This window comes from Artibeus jamaicensis, unplaced genomic scaffold (genome assembly GCF_021234435.1).
Source record: "Artibeus jamaicensis isolate MK-2021 breed Jamaican fruit bat unplaced genomic scaffold, CSHL_Jam_final scaffold_847, whole genome shotgun sequence".
Taxonomy (NCBI): Eukaryota; Metazoa; Chordata; class Mammalia; order Chiroptera; family Phyllostomidae; genus Artibeus; species Artibeus jamaicensis.
Window position 1 is genome coordinate 28600353 of NW_026522057.1, and position 18663 is coordinate 28619015.

At 54.1% G+C, this 18663-nt stretch overlaps 1 protein-coding gene across 1 annotated transcript in view; it reads left to right on the top strand.

The window, feature by feature from the left end:
• Positions 1–18663, top strand: part of DNAJC11 (DnaJ heat shock protein family (Hsp40) member C11) — a 48223-nt gene that overhangs the window by 28643 nt on the left and 917 nt on the right. Inside the window, exons 5-14 of the mRNA XM_053660447.1 lie at positions 9611–9739; positions 10333–10455; positions 11333–11406; positions 13963–14152; positions 14575–14660; positions 15008–15124; positions 15858–16013; positions 16974–17043; positions 17664–17721; positions 17865–18007. Coding sequence (XP_053516422.1) covers positions 9611–9739; positions 10333–10455; positions 11333–11406; positions 13963–14152; positions 14575–14660; positions 15008–15124; positions 15858–16013; positions 16974–17043; positions 17664–17721; positions 17865–18007 — 1146 coding nt within the window. The remainder of the gene's footprint in view (positions 1–9610; positions 9740–10332; positions 10456–11332; positions 11407–13962; positions 14153–14574; positions 14661–15007; positions 15125–15857; positions 16014–16973; positions 17044–17663; positions 17722–17864; positions 18008–18663) is intronic.

Consider the following 18663-nt stretch of genomic DNA (forward strand, 5'->3'; position numbering starts at 1 on the left):
CTAGGAGGATGTGTATGCCAGGAACAGGCAGAAAGGTCAGGTGGCGGAAATCGTAGGTCAGAAAGTCTGGCTTTGGCACAGGCACAAACCAGACCGCTTGACGAACGTGCAGTTTCTCATTTATAAAACGAGGGTATAAGGTCCTAACTACCATACAGGTTGTTGAGTGGTCGAGAAAGATAGGAAGTGGGTACTAAATTATTAGAGAAAGGCAAGCCTGCCTGATAAATGCACAGTGGCACTAGAGTCGGGCGGGGCTCGCATCTGTTTCGGTGCCTCCTTCAACACCGCACGGGCAGTGCTCAGCCTGGCCAGGCAGTGTCGTGGCCGGGGCGGCTGGGTCTGAGTAGGTCTCTCAGCTGGGATTTTCAGACTGCCCTCTGACAACGCTGTCAGCCTTCTCCTGTGGCCGAGGCCCAGTGCTGGGTCGGCGTGGCCAGCCACCTGTAAGTCTTGGCTCGTGTGAGATCAGCTTCGGATGGCGCTGTGGGACCCAGAAGGGACGAGTGTAGGGCACGCGCAGGTGCACGCTTGTGCCGGAGGCAGTGAGGGAGGCTTCCGGCTCAGAGTCATGGGCCCTGGGTTGGGGTTCGGGCCCCGCCGTCGGTCACGCCCCAGGCTCCTGCACTCAGTTTCCCCTTTGTGAAGTGGGAGGTTTGCCGTGAGGGCCACAGCTCAGGGTCGGAAGACCCCACGTCTTTAGTTTAATTGGCTCTGATTTCTGCCTTTGCTGTGTGGGAGTAATTTCCTACGTATTTCCCGCTGGAAAGGGGTCCTGGCGCCTCCAGGGCCATCCACACTGAGCCAGCAGAGGGCGGAAGCTGCAGCTGCAAAGATGCACAGTTGCTCTGCACCCTCCAGGGCTGCACCCTCCATTTACACTGCCCTGGTCTTCCTCCCTGTCTCCAGGATCTCCCTTTTAGTGGCTTAAGCCATCTGCATTTCTTCCTTTTAGAGACAAGGGTCGTACAGTGGAGTAGCTCGGCGCCATCTTCATTCGTACTGATTATTTCAGTTCCTTCTTTGGTAATGCCCATAAATGGTAACTCGCGGGGGACGGCAGCCACTTTGAGAGTCTTTGGAGACCAGGAGGTCCCAAGCATACCTGCGGGACCTTGTTGCTGCCTTTTCAATTAATTCATTCAGAGCCTGTGTGAGGCAGCGCCTTTTGTTGAGGGTTATTTGAGGGGCTTGATCGTCTGTCTCCGAGGGTATAGCCTGCTTGCTTCTTTTTTTTTTTTTTTTTTAAGATTTTATTTATCTTTAGAGGGGAAGGGAAGGAGATAGGAAGAGAAACATCAATGCATGGCTGCCTCTCATGTGTCCCCCACTGGGAACTGGCCAGCAACCCAGGCATGTGCCCTGACTGGGAATCGAACCACAATACTCTGGTTCGCAGGCCCATGTTCAATCCACTGAGCTACACAGCCTGTTATGTAACAGTTTCATGGCGATTGTCACCGTATTTCCTGGAGCATCCCATCACCCTCTGCCATTGGAGAGATTGACATACACTCCCTGGCAAGACCACCCTTTTGATTTGAGAGAGGCCATCTGATCAGCGTGGTTCCTTTAATAGCTTAAAAACACAATTCAGCATTATCAGAAAAAATAAAAAATGTATCAAGAAAGCTACGTAACTGTAAAAACATTTTTTCATCCCAAAGTGTCTTCATAAAGATGTATGAGCACATTACTCCATTACTGCTAAAGGATTTGCTTCGGTTGCCATGGCTGATGATTAGGGCCGTCCGCACGATCCTGTGTTTGTGACCTCAGTCTGCCCTGTGGAAAGGACACTGACGTCACAGCCCTACCCGGCTTGGCTGGCAGGGTCCTTGTGCGGAGGAGCAGCTGTTTGAACTCATGTGCTCGCTATGCCTGGTGGCAGGAAGGGCCGTGTCCTGAACGCAGTGGTGGGCTGCCGTCGAAGTGGAAGAAACTGGGAAGTCGTCATATGAGGACGGGGCTCGCGTCTGGGCGCCTGCTGGCGGGTAAAGCAGAGGGGCCTCCGCAGGGGACAGGAGCGGCCGCAGAAGGCACCACGGATAAGGAGGACTGTTCGCCCCGTGCTGTCAGCGCTGTCGCCTGCGAGCGAGGTGTCGGAACTGAAGGCTGGCTCTCACGCAGAGGGAGGCATGGGGCCACCGGACGGTGGCGGCTGAAGCCAAGTTGCTCCAAGAAACCTCGGAAGTTGGAGCTGGGTCCTCAGACCCTGGGGAGTACGGTTCCGCCACGGCTCTCAGAACGAGTTCGGGGGGGGGGGGGTCGGCCGTGATGTGGTGAGCGATGGCCTCTCCCTGGAATTTTCCGTGAGCGGGTAGCTGCTGTTGAGATGGCGTGTTGCAGAAATGCCTCCCATTATCCTTATGGCCACATACAACGAAGCAGGAACACGGAAACGGTTCAGAGTTGAACGTTCCTGGCTGAGGAAGAACTGACTGTCCTCGAAGAAGGGCAGTTAACGCATCATCTGCCACCTGGTGGGAGCTTCTTGTCCAGGGACAGGGGCTCCAATTTGTGTGCTCAGAATTTCTGAGTGAAGTCAAGCAAGATGTGTGTGTCACACTGGCAGGCGACTCGTGTGGAGGGACAAAACCGAGGTTCTCAGGTCCCGGTGAACTAGAATGGAAGGGATGGATAAGTGCGAGGAGGGGAGGCGGGAAGGGGCAGCGCGGTCAGCAGCGTGAGAGGGGCCGGCAGGGAGAAGAGCCGGCTCACACGCGGCGCGTGCACCCGGGTGGCTCCTGGGCTTCCTGGAAACCGCGCTTTTGTTTCCCGCCTTGCCGGCAGGTCTCCAGGAGTGTCCTCACGGCACGTAAAGGACAGTGTACAGAACTCGCCATCACCACCCTTCCTACATCTGAGCACGGGATTGGGCGCCTTAGAGCAAGGGCGGCCACTGGGACCTGCGGCCTGTTTTTGTCCAGCCTGTGAGCTAAGAGTGGTTCTTACTACATTTTTAATGGTTGTTAAGAAATCAGTATTTTGTGACACACCCAAAACAATCTGAAACTCAGCTTTCCATGTCTATAAATAAAGTCTTACTGGAGCCCAGCAAAGCTGGTTCATTGTATGTTAAGTACCTGTGGCGTTCTGCACACAGCAGCTGCCCGCGGGCTCCTCGCACAGAAGGGTTGACAACCCTCCTCTAGGAAGGACATGAACGTGTTTATTAGAAGTTGTTGGAAAAAACCTAACCCATTAATGTATTCAGCGTTAAAATTCAGTTTATCTTTTTCTTTATTTTTTCCCATATTCTTTTCGATCCTCTGTGGAAATTCAAATCTGGCTTTTGTCCCCCTCAAAGGTGCGACTTCTCCGAATGTAAAAGTAGATTATCTTGAAACAGAAAACGAGCTGTAAGTTGCCACCCGACCCCTCTGCTGTGCAGAGAAGAACATGTTTGCTTCTGGTGCTGCGACCATGCATTTTCAAAGGGTATTTACTTGAAGTGGAAGGAGAGCAGAAGGCAGCCATCCAAACCACTCTCAGAAGCATTAAAGGACATGTCCATGTCCCCTCGGAGGGTCCAGACCAGCCCTTCTCAGGGGCAGGCGGCCCCTCTGCTCTCCACCCCCACCCCGGCCAGTTAGCCCTTCTCCGTACACATGGGCCGGCACCAAAGGCTGCCCAGCCCCAGGAGCCAGCGGCTCGTGAGGGCGCTCGGTTAGGTGGGGCTCATCTAGCGGAGGGACGGGGTGGTTGGAAAGTGATGGCTTGAACGATGTCTTCAAACACCTCAAGACGACTCCACCTGCTGGTAACATCTGTTGTCAGTGTGGAGTTACCGTAGACATTTATCATTGTCAACATTTTTTCAGTGAGAAAAGGGAAGGAAATAAAACCGTTTTACATCCTGTGCATTTTAGTCAACACAATTAGACAAAGGGTAAAAGATACAAACATTGAAAGAGCCACCATTACTTGCCTGTGACATGAATGCCTGCCTTTAAAGAACCAACTGAAAACTAATGACCAGTGAGGTGGACGAGGCGGCGGTGGCAGAACGCATGCACATCCGTCAGTGGTTCCTGCCATCGGTGCCTTGTGTCTTCGGGGACGGTGGAGCGGCCTCTCCGGACCGCGTCCCTCCTTGCTCAGCTCAGCAGCCAGAGTGAGCCTGCAACACACAGGTCACATCGGTCATTCCACTCGACAAGTTCCAGTGGCCTTGCCATCATCGGTTGTAAGCCAGTGTCCTCAGAGGGGCCTGTAGACTGGGTAGCCCTATAATTCACTGTCCAAACCAGGAGATTTTGAGAGCAAAAGAGGGTGCTTAAAATAATAATTTTTTAGAATATTTGTCAGCCAACGCTGGTTTTATTATATTGAAGGACCTATAAGAAGGTTTATTCAAAGCCAGCATCAGGCCCTGGCCAGGTAGCTCAGCTGGTTAGACCGTCATTCTGATGCTCCAAGGTTGCAGATTCAGTCTCCAGTCAGGGCACATACAAGAATCAGCCAGTGACTATCAGTAAGTGGAACAACACATCAATCATTCTCTCTCTCTCTCTGTCCCTCTCCCCCTTTCTCTCTATAAAGTCAATCAATAAATACTATTTTCAAAAATAAAATATTCCTTGGACAGGCTGCACATCTTTTTGCGTTCAGAATCAGCTTCATGAAAAGTATTGGTACTATGAACACACAAGAATATTTGCTCGGTGTAACACCTACAGCTTTGTTTTCCATGGGAGGGCCGTCACAGCTCGTTGTGACACAGCCACCCATTATTGCACTGCAGCTAGTTCGAGAGCATCCTGACCCCCGGTTCTTGGTTCAGTGGAAACACTCACCATGACGCTGCACCTCACCTCAACCAGTGTTTGCGTGTCACCACAAACCAGTCTCACGTTCGGTGCGGCGCTTTCTGACCCAGCTGATCGGGCAAGCTGGTCGCAGCCTGTCACCCTCGACAGACCAGTGGGTGTCAGGACTGCCTAGCTGATGCTCCGTTCGGAGCCTCGGGCTGGCGCCCATGGTGCACCGGCTTCACCCGTCCGCAGTCGGGAGGGCCTCCTGCTCACAGGACCAGCGCCCAACACCTCTTGCTTTATCTTTCCTTGGGCGCTACGGACCTCGGGACGACACACGAGTGAAATTAACCGAGGAACTACCACTTGATGTAAATGAAGTCATTTTTACAGTTAGGTGCAAATACACCGCCGTGCTGCTCACTTTAGGTGTGTGATTTAAAAGAACAACTGACTATTGAAGGAGGCGCTAGAGCTTCTTTAGCAAATCTAAGACTTGGTTTGCAGCCCTGTCCAGGTAGCTCAGTTAGTTAAAGCATTGTCCCAGTGCACCAGGGTTGCGGGTTCAATCCCTGGCCAAGGCACACATAAGAAGCAGCCAATGAGTGTAAATAAGTGGAACAACAAATCGATGTTTCCCTCTCCCTCGTTTTCTCTCTCTAAAAAGACTTGATTTTCACACGTTTGCAGTTAGCACTACAGATGGTCAGTGTTGAAAAACATTCAAGTTACAAAAGTTCATTAACTTTCTGGGGAAATGAAAATTTAGTACCTTTTATTTTTAACCTACAGCATGTTTAATCTCATTACTGCCTAAAGAGTTCACCAAAAAGAAAGCCTCGGTTGTGCCCCCCCCCCCCCCCCCCCAGAAAGAGGCCCTTGTAGGTTCTATCAGGAGGCACCAGGTTTGGCCCACTGTTTGTTCTCTGTGGGGCCTGTGGGGCAAGAATGTTTCTCACATTTTTAAATGCTCAAAAACAAAAGAATAGCAATATTTTGAGAAGTGAAAAGTATGTGAAAATCAGATTTCAGAATCAGTGAATGAGGTGTTCATCGGACCACAGGCCTGGTCCTTTACTGGGTAGTCTGGCTGCTTTCCCTACAACAGCAAAGTCAGGTTGCAGCAGAAACTACGGCATATGGTTCACAACACCTAGAAAATACTTTTACTTTTTATTTATTGATCTGAGAGAAACATTGATTTGTTATCCCACTATTGATGCATTCATTGGTTGATTCTGGTATGTGCCCTGAATGGGGATTGAACCTGCAACCTTGGTGGAGCGGGACGATGCGCTAGCCCACTGAGCCACCTGACCTGGGCTACAGTCTTCACTGTGGCCCCACAGAGTAGTGCCACCCTGATGTCAGTGACCATTCGATGACAAAACACTGGCGAGGGTGTCGGGACTGCTCTTGCATGTGCTGCAGGACTGGCCCGCCTTTCCCTCCCAGGGGGATGTGTTCTCACCCCCCCTGGAGCTTCCTATGGATGTGGCTGCCTGGTGGCTTGGACAGCTCTATACACGTCACAGTCCAAGGCACTGGCCACCCCGGTGCCTGATGCACCACATGGGCAGCAGCATCTAATTCCTCTCCCACCACCAACAGACTGGCAGGAGTTAGCTGTGCGGCGCCCCTGGACCAGCAGGAGGCACCTGCGAGCAGGTCCTAGGGTGGGAGGGGCTGCACATTTCACCTGGAAAGAGATGGGACGAAAGTGTCGGGCAGTCCTTGTCATCTCCTAAAGTCACCGTGCATCGCATACAGCATCTGATGGGACGGTGACAGATGCTAGAGGTACAAGGTGGAAGGCCTATCCACCAAAGCCACTCTGGCTTCTCAGTCCAAGGCACCTATTGACCGTATCTTCGATGATGACAATAACAGTACTCTAAAACTGGGAATCTGGTGTTACTGCTCTACCAGCCTAAGCAAGAGGGTTAACTGGTGTCGTCCCCTAAGCCTTCCCCATGCGGGACACCCCTCTGAGTTCCTCACTGGCCTCCTCCCTCTGCTCCAGCCCCACTGGCCTGCTCACGCCTCTGGGTACCCGCAGGCCCCTCCCCCGTCCCCCTCACAGCTGTTCACGCGTCCCTTCTCAGTGAGAAAACACCCTCCCAAGCCCCTTGTGGGGTGGTAGAAATGTTCTGTGTCGTGAGTTCAGAAGTGGTTTCCCAAACGTAGATGAATCTGTGAAAGTTCATTGTACGCTTCAGGTGGGTGCCATTCATATCGCATGTGAACTAAATCTTGTTTTTAAAAAGGGGCTGCAGGAAATGTAATAAAAATGTGTGCAGTCATGGTCTTACATGTTAGATTAAGATATACACCCACTTGAAAAGTCTTAAGAAAACAGGGCCAAGATGGAGGCGTAGGTGGAAACACTGTGCCTTCTCGCACAACCAAGTTTAAAGACAATAGAGTTTTAGTAACAAAAACACAACCAAAACACAGAAAACTGAACCATACGGAAGTCCGACGACAACGAACCGTTCAGTAAGACTAGTAAGAGGGGCGGAGCCAGTGGCTGGCAGAGCAGGGTTGCGCAGGAAAACTCAGCGGGACTGACCCAGGCGCTCTGGCGGCAGTTGGCCGATCCCAGGCGTGGAGTTGCGACAGGCAGACCCAGTGAGGGTGCAAGGAGGCAGGCTGACCTCGGTCATACTTTCACGCGCAGATAAACCAGGCAAAGGAGCGAGCAGTGAGACAGACTGCGCAGGCCCCAGCGGTGGGAAGCAGCAGAGGGGACCACCATTGCCCCTCTCTGACCCCGCCCCCACATACAGCATCACAATCCAGCAACATGGGTCGCCCTGCCCTGGTGAACACCTTAGGCTCCGCCCCTCATACGTAACAGGTACGAACAGACCAAAATATACATGGCTCAAGAAGAACTCAAAGCCCCAGAGCCAGTAACTCTAAGCAACCAAGAAATAGCCAACCTATCAGATGCACAGTTCAAAACACTGGTGATCAGGATGCTCACAGAACTGTTTGATTTTAGTCACAAATTAGAGGAACAAATGAAGGCTAAACTAAGTGAAATGAAGGGAAATGCACAGGAAACCAATGGTGATGGAAAGGAAACTGGAACTCAAATCTAGGGAGTGGACCAGAAGGAAGAAAAAAATGACCAAACAGAACAGTATGAAGAAACAAGAATTCAAAAAAAATGAGGAGAGGCTTAGGAACCTTCAGGACATCTTTAAACATTCCAACATCTGAATTATAGGGGTACCAGAAGAGGAAAAGAAAGAGCAACAAGTGGAAAACTTATTTGAACAAATAATAAAGGAGAACTTCCCCAATCTGGCAAAGGAAATAGACTTCCAGGAAATTCAGGAAGCTCAGAGAATCCCAAAGAAGTTGGACCCAAGAAGGAATACACCAAGGCACATCATAATTATATTAGCCAAGATTAAAATGAAGGAGAGAATCCTAGAAGCAAGAGATAAGGGGACAGTCCCCTACAAAGGAGTTCCCATCAGACTGTCAGCTGATTTCTCAAAAGAGACTTTACGGGCAAGAAGGGGCTAGAAAGAGGTATTCCAAGCATGAAATCCAAAGACCTGTCCAGCAGAGCTTTCATTTAGAATGGAAGGGCAGATAAAGTGCTTCTCAGATAAGATCAAGGAGTTCATCATCACCAAGCCCTCATTATATGAAATATTAAAGGGACTTATCTAAGAAAAAGAAGATAAAAAAATATGAACAGTGAAAGGAGAGCAAACTCACAGTTATTAACAACCACCCCTAAAACAAAAGCAAACTAAGAGGACAGCTAGATCAGGAGCAGAACCATAGAAATGAAGATCACATGGGGGGTTAGCAACAGGGGAGTGGGAGGAGAAGGGGGGAGACGGTACAGGAAGTAAGTAGCATAGACGGTAGGTAGAAAATAGGGGGGAGGGCAAGAGTAGTATGGGAAATATAGAATCTAAAGAACTTGAGACACGTGGTCATAAACTAAGGGGGGGAAATGGTGGAGGAGGGGTGCGCAGTGTGAAGGGGAATGAAGGGGGGAATAGGAAAACTGTAATGGCATAATCAGTAAAATATTTTTTAAAAAGAACAAATAGGTAGTTACAGAATAGCCATGGAGATGTAAAGTACAGTACAGGAAATGGAGTAGCAAAGAACTTACTCAATACGAACCATGGACATGAACAATGGAGGGGGGACTGCCTGAGGGAGTGGGGTGGTACTGGGTAGAGAGGGGTAAAGGGAGAAAAATCGGACAATAGTATAATCAATAAAATATAATTAAAAAAAGAAAAGTTTTACAAAAATAATACACATTGATTTTCTGAGTAAGGAGTATTTTTATCAGTAAAATTTTAACTTAGCAATTCTTAAGAATATTGGGTTCTGTTTCTCAAAACTCAATTCTCAAATTAATTTTTGCAGGTGGAACAATTTTTCAGTCTCCCAATTGTTCATAATTTATTTTGCTTGCACTTTTTTGCCTTAGAAGGCATTTTTATGTTTGAAACAGTTTTAAGGTAGTTTTGTGATGTAAGAATATTTACAGGAAGATGTCTAATCCATGCAGCTAGTTTCGAGGTTGTTTTATACGTTCATGGGTTGTTAAATCTGGAGACCATCTGTTTATAAAGCCATGAAACGTGTCCTGTTCAGCATGCCCTTCGCCGCCAGCCTGACGGGTTTTCAGACACAAGGTTGGTGGCGCTCTGCAGTGGTTTGATCTGAACCGTGGCCTTCTTGCCCTATGGGCTCCTGGCGGAGCCCTGCCCGGACCCAGGGGCCCCGCCCAGGGCCGCCGTGGTGCAGCCTGCCGTCTCACTGCACAGAGCCCTCCGCTGGTGCTGACTGCTTGTTTCTCCACCCAGGGGACCATCAGCGTCGGCATCGATGCCACTGACCTCTTTGATCGCTACGAGGAGGACTACGAAGATGTGTCCGGAAGCAGCTTTCCACAGATTGAAATCAACAAGATGCACATATCACAGTCCATCGAGGTACGTGCAGTGGGCAGGTGCCCTAAGCAGCTGGGACGAGGGTCTGTGCTCAGGGTCTCTCCCATCGTATTTGGGAAAGGGTGCAGCGAGCCACTGAGAAAAGAGCCCCCAGCACAACCTGTGGGTCCCTGCTTTGCCCCGTATTAGCAGCAGGAGTGTGGAGGCTGGGCTTAGCTTCCAGAGTCCGGACATGGTAATGCCAGGCCACTCGGCTGGGGGTCACAGCAGGCCCCTGCCCCCTCGACTTGCTTATTCTCCAGGGCCTGAGGCCCTAGCTCAGTCAGCCCAGGCACAGGAAGGCCCACAGTGAAGTTGCCGTGCAGACAGATGCTGTGTTGGCACACAGAGAACCAGCATTTGGTCCTCTTGTTTCTCCTGGGTTTTTGAAATTTCCCAGTTAAGGCTCTTATAAAACATGGCCTTGGTGGCCACCTGCCCCTCAAAGGGACAGAGGAAGCCATTGAGGTAACTGCTTCCCAACTCCCTTAACTGTGGAATCGCCTGCACTTTGGGCCCTTTCGGGTTCATCAGGCCACTGTTCTTGGCACTTCCTGATGCTTTGACTGATGTTACCAGCAAATGTCATTTCCTAGGCACCCTTGACAGCTACAGACACGGCCATCCTGTCGGGAAGCCTCTCGACCCAGAACGGGAACGGAGGGGGCTCCATCAACTTTGCGCTCAGACGGGTCACCTCCGCGAAGGGATGGGGAGAGGTGAGAACGTCAGCTGGCCACCATGCTGTCCTTCGCAACACTGCATTCTGGGACACTGACACTCTAAAGGCCAACCCTCAGAATCCGTAATAGGGTGCCAGGTGTCAAACTTCACAGGTTAACTCCCCCAAGAGAAAAATGCCTCATGTCCAAGAGCTCCCTCAGACTGCCCAACAGCTCGGAGTTAGGCTACAGCCACAGATTGTCCCCGCAGGTGCCAGCTTCCGGAAATGTAACCTCTGGAAACTCGGCAAAATCCGAGGAGGCTCTCCGTTTTCCTAGACAATTCAGAAGGCAGGGCCTCTGTCTGGGTGCCCTGGTCCACTGATTGGTGGCCACTTAACAGCCAGTTCTGCTGAGCAAATCGAGCTGCATGACATTAACATTGAGGAGTTGCCCAGAAAGTCCCCCAGACTAGTCAGTGAGGCAGCCAGGCCTGGTATGGCGCCCAAGGCTGTGAGTGCGGAACTGCCGATGGGCTCCCGAGAGCCATCTCCAGTCGCCTGGGATACTTGCAGGCGGTGAAGCAGAGCAGAAGGAAAGGCAGGAATGAGGGCCCTTCCAGGGAGGGCGGGGGTGAGGGGCCGCACCTGGCTGCACGGCAGGCGCTCCGCAGGCGCTCCGCAGACACGGGCCTATCTCCCCATGGGGCCTGAGCGGGGCAGGCGAGGAATGTTTCCTTGGAGGGAGGGGCTCCTTTCAGGGACAGGGAGCTGCCTTCTGTGGGTTAGCGAGCCCCGTGCTCTCTGGCAGAGGTGAGGATGAGACAGCAGGCCTCTGCTCGCTGCTCCTTCAGAGCCCCGGCTTGGGCCTGTGACCGGGGAGACACCATGAGATAAGACACCTTTAATGCTTTTCCTTTTTCTGTTTTGAACAGTTAGAATTTGGAGCTGGGGACCTGCAGGGGCCTCTCTTTGGTCTAAAGCTGTTCCGCAATCTCACACCAAGATGGTAAATATAAAGAGATAACCCTCTGATGGTCTTGTGGATTTAGGACACCGGAAGCTGTGCACTCTCTTTGTCGAGGTCATCTGGAACTGCCCATCCGCCCTGCGGGGTCACTAGGGCAGGGCGCAGGGGCACACGGGTGGGTTCTGCGTCTGCCCGGGGCTCCTACCTGGCGCGGTGTCCTCAGTGCCCTGCCTGGTCACCATGGGCTGTGAGAAGCCTGGAGGGGGGCGCCTTCATAATAGGGATGAGGGTCAGCAGTCGGACATGTGTGAGCTCGTGTACAGTTTCTTTGTCCCAAGAACATGCAGAAAGCTCTGCAAAGGGGCTCCGTGGGCAGTGGGGCAGCTTGTGAGACCTCCCGGCCTCTGGGAGTGGCCGTGCGGAGCTTCCATCCCTATGGCAGTGATGTCAAAGTCCTGTCCCTTCTGGAGCAGCAGGGGTGACCCCGACTTCATGTGGGGCCCCAGGGTGAGCTCAGGTGAAATACAGTGCAGGGCAGCCTGGGATGGGTCAGGCTCACATCCCATTGTCTGTGTGTCCGTGCTGGCCACTTTGGTCAGTAGTGAAAGCAAGTGCACAGGTCCGTCAGCGTGTAGAGCGGAAGGGGAGTGTTAGGCAGAGACACAGCTTGTGCAGGTGGTCGGCCTGGGCAGAGGCCGAGGGGAGCGGCTGCTCTAGGCCCGACGGCAGGTCGGACCTGGCCTCTCCCGCCTCTGCTCTGGGGCTTGGGCTGCTGCTTCTGGGAGGGGACACGGATTTGTACCTGTCAGCAGCACGTGGGGTGAACAGAGTATTCTCTGCGTGTCCGCGTTGCCCTGCCCTGTCTGCTCAGGGCTGTCACCTGGGATGCTGGCTGAGAGCCCAGATCCCTGCCCCCAGGAGCAGGCCCTCCTGGGGAGGGGCCTGCGTCTCCCTAGTTTGAGCAAGCAGAGCAGGTCATTCTGAAGGTCGGGCACGTGAGGAAATACGTGTTTGAGGGAAGTCTGTTGGCCATTTCGTTCTGGTTGAGCCGCAAAGCATCTGTCCATGGAGGGTTCACGTGGCTCCAGGGCCAGCTGGTCAGGAGCTTTTGCAGGTGTGGAATTTCCTTCAGAGTCTCCAGGTCATCGGACTTTAGTGAAGATTCATAAACAAGGACGCCAGTTTACTGATTTGCAGTGTCCTGGGGCGCCCGAATCCCAGGGTCATGCTCCCTGGACGCCCAAACTAGTGGTCAGAGTCGGTGCGGAGCAGCCTGAAGAAAGGCAGAGATGTTCTGCGGAGTGGTCCCGGGCTCTCTGCACGGCGCCCGTGTTGCCGGTCTCTCCCCAAAGTTTGTGTTTCTCTCGGACACACTGGATAAAAACACACAGGGACCTTGCTCTTTATGTTTTGGTTCGTTAAGTGTCCCTGTGTCACCCTGTCTTAAAATTCTGGGGGTGACTTTTATCCCCCTTCTAGCTTGCTCCCCTCACCCCAGTAAAGCCGAAAACAGTCGCCGAGGTGCAACTCAAGGACCTGCTGACATCAAGGTCACGTCAGGGCCTGAGGAGTGTGAGGAGCTCGTGCGTCGGGCCGTGGGAAGCTCCTGGAAGTCTGTGAGTGAGGAACGAACAGGGTCGAAGTTATCTCACCTGTTACCATTTCAATGGCAGAAGTGGCACCTCCAGAGCTTAGGAAGAGGAGAAGGGGACTGAATGGGGGCTGTGACTGGAGGCACAGTGTCTCACTTTTAACACCGGAGTCGCTCCTTTGCTAGTGAGATGAAGTACCCCTTTCTGACCAGAAGATGGGGCTGCTCCCCAGGAAACCAGCTTCCGAGGCCTTTCCTGGGAATGGTCAGCTGTGCCACAGGCGCCATCAAGAAGAGCAGGCGCGGCCTTGACTCTGGATTCACTGCTGGCAGAGGAGATGCCTCAGGAACTTCACTCCTGCTGACATTAGCCAGCCCGTGGGAAAGTTGGTTTTGTCATACTTCGTGTTACTTAAAGCCACAGGATCTATCTAGGACACCGAAGATTTCCTGTACCAGCTTTTCAAGTGGCTTCAGTCTGTGGGTTTCCATCCAAACCCTGTGGGCAGCCTTTTCATGCCTGGGCCCCACCCAGAAATACTGGCTGCATTGGTCCAGGTGGGCTCTGGGGGTTCTCAGGCCCTGCTGCGCCTCTCAGCACCTGCGAGCTTTTCACACTCTGACTAGAGTTCCTTGGGGCGGGAGCCTGCGGCAGTGTTTTCTAGATCAGCAGGTTATTCTAGTGTGTGGCCAGTTCAGGAGTCTCCCCGGTGACTGACTGTGACTTGCAATAGGATTGGCCCTCTGGCAGGCACCTCTCTGGTTGCAGCCGAAGTGGGAATGGACGGGATGGGCAGTGCAGGTGAGCCGGGCATTTGTTGGAACAGTTTCACCGAGTCACTGTCGTCTCCCTCCTGTGATAGAGGCTTGGTCTCCTGCTTTCTGCACCGGGAGCTGGCCCAGGGGTGAGGGAAAGGATGTGAGCAGGGTTTTAGCAGAGAGGACGGGGCCAAGGGACAGCTGAGAGCCAGGCGTCATCCAGGACCCTTTGTCTGTCCCCCCAGCTTCGTGACGACCAACTGTGCTCTGCAGTTTTCGTCCCGTGGAGTCCGGCCCGGCCTCACCACTGTCCTGGCTCGGAACCTGGACAAGAATACCGTGGGCTACCTGCAGTGGCGATGGGGCATCCAGTCGGCCATGAACACGAGCATCGTCCGGGACACCAAAACCAGCCACTTCACCATGGCCGTGCAGGTGGGGACCGCGCGCGCCCTCACTCGGGTGTTGACGTGCCATGGTTCTCGGGCTCCCAGGGAGCTGCGTCCGGTCACCCTAAGGCCACGTGCCTTTTTCACGTCTTCCGGCGGAAGGAGCCCACAGAACCAGGGCAGCCTGGTGGAGCCGAGCGCTCCGATGCCGCCACTCTGGCCGACGGGGACACGGGCGCTGCTGGCGTGAAGGACTGCACGCTCGATGGTGCACTTTTTTTTTAACGCGATAAGGCAGAAGACCGGGTTTTATTTGAAGTCTCCCAGTGTTTAAATATCAGCTGCTGGGAAGTTTCCACACACTTTGTGCAGCCGCCAGACTGTGGCCCAGCCCGAGAGGCCTGCCGTGTGGTGTGCTCGGGGGCCGCGGCCCGGCCTCCAACCCTGGTTTTCTCCCTGTCTTCTCAGCTGGGAATCCCTCACTCCTTTGCACTGATCAGCTACCAGCACAAGTTCCAGGATGACGACCAGACTCGCGTGAAAGGGTCCCTTAAGTAAGTCCTGGCCTGGCTGACGGGGAGCATGAAGGGGAGCGTGCCGATGAGGGTTTCTGATGGTGGAGCCGGTTGGTGGAAGCCGCCCGTCTGCATTCATCTGTCGCGTGAGATGCTTCTCAAGCGCCTCCCACCGAGGGATGGCAGGAGTTGCTACTATGCAGTCCCAGGGGTCGAAGGACTGGGGGTCAAATGGACCAGCTGGACCACCAGGGTCCCGGCTTCGTTCTGTTCACAGGCTGTGCGTGGTGCAGAAGGCGGTGGCGGGCCCAGCGCTGTTCTGAGTGATAGTGCCCGTGGGTGGGGGCCGAGGGACTGCTCTCTCTCACTGCCGTCCACTCCCACAGGGCAGGCTTCTTCGGGACGGTGGTGGAGTACGGGGCCGAGAGGAAAATCTCCAGGCACAGCATTCTCGGGGCCACTGTCAGCATTGGGGTTCCCCAGGGAGTTTCTCTCAAAGTCAAGTAAGTAAGTCACACTGGAGATGTGTCACAGGCTCAGAACACAGCGCCAGTAACTGTGTCCACAGGCACCACACAGTTGGGGAGGAGATGGTTCTGGGGACAGGAATGCTGTCCAGATCGTGTCGCGTGACATCTGTACTGGAAAAGTATTTAAAACAGACACTGAGCCACAGGGCTCTATGCCTAGTTAGTGACCCAGTTTGGGAGGGGGCAGGAAGGGATTAGAATGCAGAACATCGGACAGCTCTCTGTACACCTTTTGTGAGACCTCAGCTGCCCGTGGACCTGAAACAGACGTGACTGCAGGTAAAAGTGAGGACGACAGTCTGACCACAAAGCCGCAGTGCCTGTCAGCTGTCGAACCTGCAGTTCTGAGTGTGGTGTCCACACACGCTTCCTTCAGACAGATCCGCTGAGGATTGAGATAGGTCTGTCTCCTGGACCTCTGGAGGCGCGTCCCCTCCTGCCGTCTAAGGCCACATGGGCTCTGGTCAGGCGTCAATCTGTTGCTTTGCCCTTAGAGGTCAGCAGGACTGGGGCCTCCCTTCTGTGACGTACATCAAATGCAGCGGCTCAGTTCGGAATGGGGACCTGCACAGGAGAGTGGGCTGTGAGCAGGCCGGCACCGGGGCTCCTTCCGACTGGCCTCGTGTCTCTGAGAGGCTCGCTTCCTGGGCAGAGACCCATCCCCCTTCCCTGGACCCCTGCCTCATCTTGGGTGTTTGGTTTTCAGGTTGAACAGGGCCAGTCAGACGTACTTCTTCCCCATCCACCTGACGGACCAGCTGCTCCCCAGCGCCGTGTTCTACGCCACCGTGGGGCCCCTGGTGGTCTACTTTGCCATGCACCGCCTGCTCATCAAGCCATACCTCCGGGCTCAGAAGGAGAGGTGAGCCCGCATGGGCGCAGGCGGCACCCAGCGCCTCTGTGCCTTGGCGTCCTCGTCTTTCGGGTGGGGGGGTGACGACAGGAGCCCCCGTGGGGTGACTGGGGAAATCACACTAATTAACGCACGCGCAGTGTGCCCGGTGGGCGTTGCCTGTTGGACTGGAGGTGCCGCTCTCATCCTTCCTTTGTCATCGGCCCCACTCTCAGGAAGGGTCACCGTAAGCTCACAGAATGCTGAGACTTTAAACCAGGACAACACATGGACAGTTGTGGGGTTTTTTGTTTTGTTTTCTTTTGTTCAGTCAGGTCAGAAAAAAATATGTGTTTTCTGGTGTGCCACAGAATTTTAGTAGCTGTGTGTGCCGTGGGTCAGGAAGGGGTGGGCATGGCCGAGTTCAGGGTCTGAGAGGAAAAGCGACCTCCGCTTTGGGGCCCCTTCTGCCTTTGAATCCATGGAGTTCAGAGTCCTTACTGCCCAGGAGGCTTGAGGCTTGAAACACAGGGTGTGCTGTGTCTCATCCTCCCACGGGGCAGGTATGTGCTGCCCCGGTCCGTGTGCTTTCCCCAGGGGAAAGTGTATTCATGGATCTCGGGTCTCACGGGCATGGCGGCCTTCCTGGGAGAGTCCGTGATGATCCCAGAAGGTGGGTGGCCTCTCCCCCAGTCTCTCCTCTTCCTCTGACCTCCCACCTCCCGGGGAGCCCTATCCGTGGGGGCTTCTCTCCAAAGGGACTGGCGGTGGCTTTCCATTCGCCGCACTGAGGAGGTGGGCAGAGCCCTCTAGGGACAGAGGGAAAGCTGTACCTGCCTGTGACAGACAGAGTTGCTCGAGGTTGTCTGGGAAATATTTTGTTTAAAGAGCCAGATCCAGGAATGCAGTCGGACCCGCAGACTGTTTTGCTGGACACGGTCCAGCGAGGGTGAGGCCATGCTAACGTGTGGCTGTGCTTTTCTCACACAGAGAACTGGAAAAGCACAGGGAAAGCACGGCCACCGACATCCTGCAGAAGAAGCAAGAGGCAGAAGCGGCGGTGAGTACCGCGTCGGGTCCCCCGGGCGTCCTGTGCTCTGCGTGGGTCTCCAGGTGCCCGCCGTGGGCGGAGCACACACTGCCTCCCTCCTTCTGCTCAGACGTCTTCCCCCGCAGCTACACTGGTCACTGTGGTGGTCTTGACCTTGCCACTGGCATTCTGCACTGGGACATCAGTCCCAGTTCCCGAGGTTCAGTGGACCTCACAAGACATTGCAAGGTTATTTTGAAAGTGGTGGGGCCCTGGCCCCTGTGGGTCAGTGGGTTGGGCTTTGTCCCGCAAACCAAACGATGGGGGTTCAATTCTTGGTCCTGGCACGTGTCTGGGCTACAGGTTCATTCAGGGCCGCCGGTTGCTGTTTCTCTCTCACATCCATGTTTTCCTTCCTCTCTTTCTCCCTCTCTTCTGTCACTCTAAAAAATGGTGCTGCGCGTTGTCCTTTTTTTCTTTCCCTTAAGAGAATTGTCTTTGCACAGCAGAACGGAGACATGCGGATTAATGATGGCACTGTCGGGTCCTTTGCAGAGGGCTGCATTGACGCCAGGCGCCGGGCTGTGGCTCTGAGCAGCAAGGCAGAGCCCGGCGAGGGCCCTCATGGCCGCTGACCTCATCCTTTGCAGGTACGGTTGATGCAGGAATCTGTCCGAAGGATCATTGAGGCAGAAGAATCCAGAATGGGTGAGAAGGCGCGGCCTCTCCTGGGAAAGGGTGGGCATGGGGGTCTCCACGGAGCACGCTGCTCCTGCCGTCCAGTGGCAGGGGGCAGGGGCACGGGGCACAGGGTGCTGGAGGCCCGCCCCTGCTGACAGAGCCGTCCTCAGGCCTCATCATCGTCAACGCCTGGTATGGGAAGTTTGTCAATGACAAGAGCAAGAAGAGCGAGAAGGTGAAGGTGATCGACGTGACGGTGCCCCTGCAGTGCCTGGTGAAGGACTCGAAGCTCATCCTCACAGAGGCCTCCAAGGTACAGCACCTCGTCCCCACGGGGTCAGATGGACAGGGCTTCTGGGGACAGCCCCTGGGAACGGCCATGTATGTCATCCCAGTGAAACCCTCCACGCTGCCAGCATGCCCCGTGCGGGGTGCTGCCCGGCACCTCAGTGATGTCCACACTGGAGCAGTTTGCTCCACGTGCCACTCGTTCATTCACTCACAAGTATTCGTTAAGCACCTACTATGCGCTGGGTACAGCAGCAAACACACATCCTGCCTTCGTGGAGCACACCTGCTGCTTACTTCTCCCCTTGTTCCAGGCGTGCGAGGTGGCCTAGCACATCCGAGGCTCACGCTGGAGCCTGGGGCGCGGACGTCAACGTCAGATTAAAGTGCACACTCGCTCGGGCCCAGCGGCGCCTGGCACCCCGGGAAGCCTTGCAGTGTCTCCATCTTGGTGGGGCTTCTGTGAAGATGGGGGTGCACTGGGGCGGGGGGAGCTCTTTTGAGAAGGAAGTCTAGGACTAAATAGGCCCCTTTTTCAAATTTTTACTTCTTTCTCCTCACGTGGCAAAGTGTGCTTCTTCCGAGGGAAAGTCAAGGCCCCGCAAAGGGCGCCTCGCCTGCACGTGGCGGCAGATGCTGGCCGTGCCGGGGAGACGGCCGCCTCGAGTCCCGGTTTGAACC